Source organism: Haliotis rufescens, unplaced genomic scaffold (genome assembly GCF_023055435.1).
Source record: "Haliotis rufescens isolate VD_foot unplaced genomic scaffold, xgHalRufe1.0.p SCAF_59, whole genome shotgun sequence".
NCBI lineage: Eukaryota > Metazoa > Mollusca > Gastropoda > Lepetellida > Haliotidae > Haliotis > Haliotis rufescens.
Genome location: NW_025964323.1, coordinates 2,322,464 through 2,328,985, shown reverse-complemented (window position 1 = coordinate 2,328,985; position 6,522 = coordinate 2,322,464). Strand labels below are relative to the sequence as shown.

The window sequence follows — 6,522 nt, the reverse complement described above, 5'->3', positions numbered from 1 at the left end:
TAACAGTGTTTGTGCATATTATTATAGAGGTGAAATTGTAGATGATTTACATGTCTTACAAGTGTAACAAGTATTCCAAGTTGAGATCTACATGTCTTCCTTTCTTGAGGAATGACTATAAATCTGAAATGTTAATGATAAATGTTATCAACTCACAAAATAAACACGTTATCTTTTCAGTGGCTACTTATAAAAAGCATGTTTTTACTATCAGATTGAAGAAGATGTAATTTTTGTATATGCATGCGACATCATATGAGTTAGTATCTGGTTTACTTTAGGCCATATTTCCACAATACTGAATAAACCTGTCTGTCTGTATGTCTGTCTGTCTGAACATCGCCTACTGATAGTTAATATGTGGAGGCCGATGAGCCATCATTTAAACAACGTCGTATGAAATTATGCTTACAATATCTGACTAAATTATGTTCCGACAATCTATCCCAGGATTTGACTGCATTAAATATTTAACCTCCTTTATGGGGACCTCTACGAAAAGAAATCATCGCTTGTTCCACCTCTGGGAAGAAGAATTAACCCATTTATATCTCTTGCTTCAGAAATAAATCTTGACACTGTAGCCCCAACCCAGCTTCTTGCTTCTCCTCCTTGGCAGTCAGTAAATCCAGAGGTAGACCTAACTTTAACTAAACGCCAGAAATCTGTCACAACTTCTTTACCAACATATGATACTTACAAATCTAGTTTTACAGATGGATCAAAGGATGTTGGCGCAGTTGCTAGTGCCACCATCATAAGCTCCAGAACAATATCTTCCAGATTACCTGATGGAAGTGAATGCCAATTTAACAGCTCTCAATATATCAATAACCAATCTAAATATCAACAGTTCATGTTTTTTTCAGATTCTCTTTCGTGCCTTCAGGATATTGAAAATATATCATGAAAGCATCCACTTATACTCCAAATTGTTGTACATAATGATCTTGCCACTGGTCAAGTCGACATCGTATTTTGTTTATTACCAAGCCATGTTGAAATCATTGGTAACGCAATGGCCGATGCTGCTGCAAAAGCAGCACTAAAAAAACATGTGACACAACTTCTGATCCCATACAGTGATTATAAGCAAGTTATTAGATGTTACATCCGAGATCTAATGCAAAAGAAGTGGGACATCCAGGTTGGTATAGATAAGTTACATGAAATAAACCCAACTACATGGGTTGTCAGTCCAGATTTAAAGAAGTCATCATGTGACGATGTCGTATTGGCCATAGCAGGTATACTCCAGAATACATATTGAAAGGTGAGGATCCTCCATTTTGTATCCCTTGTGATGAGAGAATCAATTTCAAGCGTGTCCTGATTGACTGTATTGATTTTGCCATCACAAGGGATAAATATTTCAAAGTAAGTGTCATCTATAAAGGATCTTTTTTTATCAAATACCTGCTCATTTAATCATCGTTTTTTTAATGAAAAAGAATAAATTGATAAATTTTGATGAAGAAAGTTGTATATTTTATCAATTGGTAGTATATGATTATTAACTGAGATTGTTAGTGGTTTTATCCTCGAAGGGGGTTGAAGTAGCGTAAAATTATTGTTCCCCTAAGAGGGTATGTAAGCCTAAAAGTGTTTTTTCTACCAGTGTCTAAATCGTAGAATATTTGTTTGATTTAAATCTCCGTCTAAACCCTGTCAAGTATCACCAGGGACTAAAGGGAAGGTGCAAATCCTGCTGGGGTCCATGCAGGTAGCAAAGGTACTGTAAGTCCCCATATGTATGGTGGATCACTTTAGTTGATGGTGATATATAGCCCAATTGTTTATATTGTCTTGTTATGAATAGTTATATTTTATGTTTATACACTAGTTTTTATACCTATATCTATGATAATCTGGTTGTTTTACTGTCCTTCGTCGACGGGATATTATACAGTTTACATATATATTATTAAAGTCAAACTTTGTCTCGTCACTATATGGCTGAAATATTGCCAATGTGACGTTAAAAAATAACTCACTCACTCACTTTGTGTACCCCTCTGACAAATGTAAAATGTTCAGTGCTCCCATCGCCGAAAGCTATAAACACAATACCATTTAGAAAGTGGTCAAACGTAACAAATGTTATATTGGGGAAACACTTCCTCAGTACAGACTCTTGTACTTTTGTGAGTCAAAATCCAAATATAACATTTGTTACATTTGACCACTTTCTATATGGCATCGTGTGTTCATGCCTATATGCAGTTTTTAATATGTTGACATGATTTGCTTGCTTACTCAGGTTTGAAAGGAAATATTGAAAAGACTGAAGTAAACGGAGCGGCTGTTTCGTGTTGCGCTTAGAATAAGATGCTCGAACCGGGGGAATATGTAATTTACTCATGTTTGTTTGTTGTTTAACGCCGCGCTCAACAATATTTCAGCTATTTGACGGAGGTCTGTAAATAATTGAGTCTGGATTAGACAATTCAGTGATTGACATCATGAGCATCGATTGGGATACGATGACACGCATCAAACAAGTCAGCAAGCCTGGCCACCCGAGCATGGGTTGCGGAAGACCTAAACTTCCCCGGATCTTCCCGGGTCGATTTACTTATGACTCACCGTGGTGTTTGTCAATTTTAACATTTGAAACCCAAGCGTCAGGCTGTCCGTTAAAGATAAATTTTCCCGACATCAAATACCTAATAACACCTGCATAAAGAATGTTTACCTCCGATATGTACTCATAAACTGTACAGCATCAATGATATTGGTGAAAACAACGAAGTTGGACTCAGACAAGGTGTTCAAGAAGAGTCAAAGTGTTTCGGACAAGGTCATGCCAAATCTTACTGTTGTAAAAGTTGTAAACAGTGCAGGACAAACAACTGTAAATGCTTCAAAGATGGACTAAAATGTAACAGCAGATGTTATCTCAACATTACCTGTCCAAGCAGGAACTAGTTCATGTGTTCTCAGTGATCCCTTTTACAAATGCATGTTGTTGCATCAAAGAAGTACAGTGTCAATTAATATCACATGTCATGTAAATAAAGATATTTATAGAGATTAATTAATGACTTTTTCTTTCAATTGTAAGTTTTGGTCAATGTGTCAAATATTCTGAAACGTTCAGTCATGTTACAAATTGACTGATTTTACATATTGACTGTAATATATACAGTCTGTACTGAGATCAGTGGTGAATCAGGCGCAATGTGCTGAAACCTATCACCGATAATCCCAGTATTCATAATTCTAAAAGTGCCTTCAAATTTACGATCTCATTATAAACGCACGCACGCAAGCACACACACACACACACACACACACACACACACACACACACACACTGTATAACTACTGTTCGTTGATATTTACTAGTTGTGAGTATATAATTATATGACTGCCAAATTGCCCGAGATTATTCCATGTTGAAAGTTTAACAAAGCCTATAGCAGGCGTAAGCAAATGATGTTGAGAATCTCTAAATGCAAAGTTGAAGTCACTAGTTACGCTACGTACTGGTACATTTCGTTGGAAAACAATCCGATAGAACATGTGTTTGTCTATGTATAATAAATACTTCGTAAAGGTGCAGATCAATGTTTTATTAATTAACGTCAAACAAAACACATACGCAATGCTTATAGTCCGGCATTACTGGCAATGTACATGAACCAACCTAATACCCATAGCCCTTGCCGCCATAGCCGCCATAGCCGCCATAGCCATAGAAACGGCGATTAAAGATATCTTGATCACCACGTTGCTTGTTGGACTGTTGTTGATTGATATTGGCTACCTGCTTGGGGTATTGGTTGTTATCAATGTTGTTTCCTCCGTATCCTCCGTATCCTCCGTATCCTCCGTATCCACCGTATCCTCCGTATCCTCCGTATGTGGCGGAGGCCATCGCCACCAACAGGACCAAACAGAGTGCAACAGCCAAGGACTTCATGATTGGTGTTTCTGTCAAAAGAATGTAATGAAATCAATCTATCGTCACATTCACAGTGCAGTTTTCCTCCGTCAACATTGTAATGATCTATCTTATGTCCTTGTCCACACAGCACGCCTAGTACAGTGTGGATTCTGTCACCAAACCAAAGAAAGAAAGAAAGTAGCATTCCACCGGCGGGACCTCAATACTGCATGTTTGTTGATTGACGGACGGGTTACTGACATTTTCAGTAAGTTGATCAAAACATTGATATTGCCTATGCTAACCTATGGTTGTGAAACTTTGGGATACGAAAACCATTCAGTAATGGAAAGAGTACATTTGAAATTCATTAAACTTGCCTTCAATCTTAGAAACTCAACACCAGATTATATGTTGTATATGTTATATTTGAGAGATTTCCAATAAGTATACTAATATATAAGAGAACAATCTCGTTTTGGCACAACCATATAAGTAATAATCGACCTGTTATAAAATTTTCTTTACTCCAATTTTAAAATTCAGAACCCTAAATAATAATTTACCGATTGAGACTGGCCGCTGGGAGGGCATCCCACGCGAATATCGCACATGTAAGCTTTGTACCTCCCCAGCCATAGTCGACGAGTTCCACTACCTCTTTAGATGTGAATATTTTGACCAGCAAAGAAAAACATTAATTGATAATAGATATCTAAACTTGTCAAACATTATTTCCTTACGCATTTGATGTCAAATATGAGAACTTACAATCTTAAAAAACTGTCTAAATTTGTAAAAATATTACTTTCTGCACTAAAGTAAACCACTGTTGCCATTTGATCACATTGTATTTTTGTATATATGTATGTTATTATGTTGCTCATATACTACCGGCCGGTGGTTTGAGTTAATAAAGAAATTGAAATTGATAATATGAAAAATACATTTATGTGTCTGGTTCCCATTGTTAATAAAGGTATGTGTTTTTATATTGTTTAATATAAGCGCACTCATCAATATTCCCAAGATTCAACGTTTCACTCTTATATGCTTCCCTTATCTGTTTACAAATTAAATCGTATACTCACGAGTCTGCGATGATGTACAGGGTGACGTCTACTGCTGCTGCCAAGAAATTTATACACATCGCTATTGTTACATGGTCCTACATTATCAAGAAAAAAAATCTTATGATGGATATGGATACTCAGTCATTGTGTTGGCCAAGCTATCAATATGTGGAATACAAAGGGCACGTTTGACATAACGATCTTAAGCTCTATTGCACAAGACATACCCGCAAGAAAATAATCAGTGTCAAAGTTACATTATTAAAGTTACACTGTACACCGATGTAAGCGGACAGCAGAGTTAAAACTATCTGACACAAGTTAGTTGGTTTCATAAATTGTGAATATGTGTTTGAATAGCAAGCTTTTAACATGTTTATTGTGGTTCATATTGTTGTCTACATATGGTTCATTTTGTCTAGTTTGATATATATTGAATATGTTCCACTGTGAGTGATTTGTGTGCTTATATATATATATCTGACATCAGCCTTTCCTTTGACCTAATAAATTGTCAAACATACCTTGAATATTGTGTTTATCGGCAGTAGGGAACAAAATCTAATAGATCTATTACAAAACGTAATGTCGTGCTGAGCATGTGGGATGAATACCGGATACAATATGGTGAAACTGAAAAGATGCGCTATATTTCATGGACCAATTTGCAAACTGACTTGAATAGGTCTTTTTTATACTACTTCATGTTTAACTTGTCTACCCTTACTCATGGCCATTTCTATAAAGGTGGCAAGTTTCAAAGCAAAGAAGACATTATAAAGACGCCCACACATTAGTGAGTGAGTGACGTTTTACGCCACTTTTAGCAATAGTCCAGCAATTTCACGGCGGCTTCACACATTGTACCCATGTCGGGAATCGAACCCGGTTTGTCTTGACGAGCGAACGCTTTAACGACGAGGCTACCCGACCGCCCCAAAAGCGACGTGTAAGTAATTGGGTGATGATTGTAACCAGATGGTTACAACTCTCATATCGATCCAAGATTGCAGCTCCAGATTTCGGTGTTTACATTTCACAACTTTTGAGATACAATTGAGCATGCTCTTTCTTGTTTGTTTTTTGTTGTTGTTGTTTAACGCCGCACTCGTCAGTGTTACTCTGTACACTAGTAGTACATAGGTAACACATTCACACATTGTACCCATCGGGCATCGAACCCGGGTTTTCGTCGTGACGAGCGAACGCTTTAACCACGAGGCTACCCGACCGCCCCTCGCCTACACATTGTCTAGGAACCAAATTAGAGTCATAATATGAGCGCTTAAATACAGATATATAAGGCTCGTGGAAACGTACATGGGCCAGTGCTGGATTCACTATGAGGGAATCTACTCTTGGTTGACGAACATGGACGAAAGTAACAGTCAAACATATGTGGACCCGTGAAGATCCGGGTAGAGAATAGGACTTCAGCAACCCATGCTTGCTGTAAGAGGCGACTCTGCTCGTCGAAAGAGGCGACTAACGGCATCGGGTGGTCAGGTTCGCTGACTTGGTTGTTACATGTCATCGTATCCCAATGGCATAGATCGATGA

The 6,522-nt window shown here is 37.5% G+C and overlaps 1 protein-coding gene across 1 annotated transcript; it reads right to left on the bottom strand.

Moving 5' to 3' along the window:
* Positions 1-3,560: 3,560 nt before the first annotated feature.
* LOC124142845 (neuropeptide-like protein 29) lies at positions 3,561-5,030 on the bottom strand. Its single transcript, XM_048385485.1, has 2 exons — positions 4,981-5,030; positions 3,561-3,936 (listed from the first exon to the last, which is right to left on the bottom strand). Exon 2 carries the CDS (start codon positions 3,923-3,925, stop codon positions 3,650-3,652), a length of 276 nt encoding a protein of 91 aa, XP_048241442.1. The 5' UTR covers positions 3,926-3,936; positions 4,981-5,030; the 3' UTR covers positions 3,561-3,649.
* Between the last annotated feature and the right edge of the window lie 1,492 nt (positions 5,031-6,522).

Excerpts from the sequence above, each read along its gene's own strand:
- LOC124142845 (XM_048385485.1), bottom strand. The coding sequence starts at position 3,925 with ATGAAGTCCTTGGCTGTTGCACTCTGTTTGGTCCTGTTGGTGGCGATG.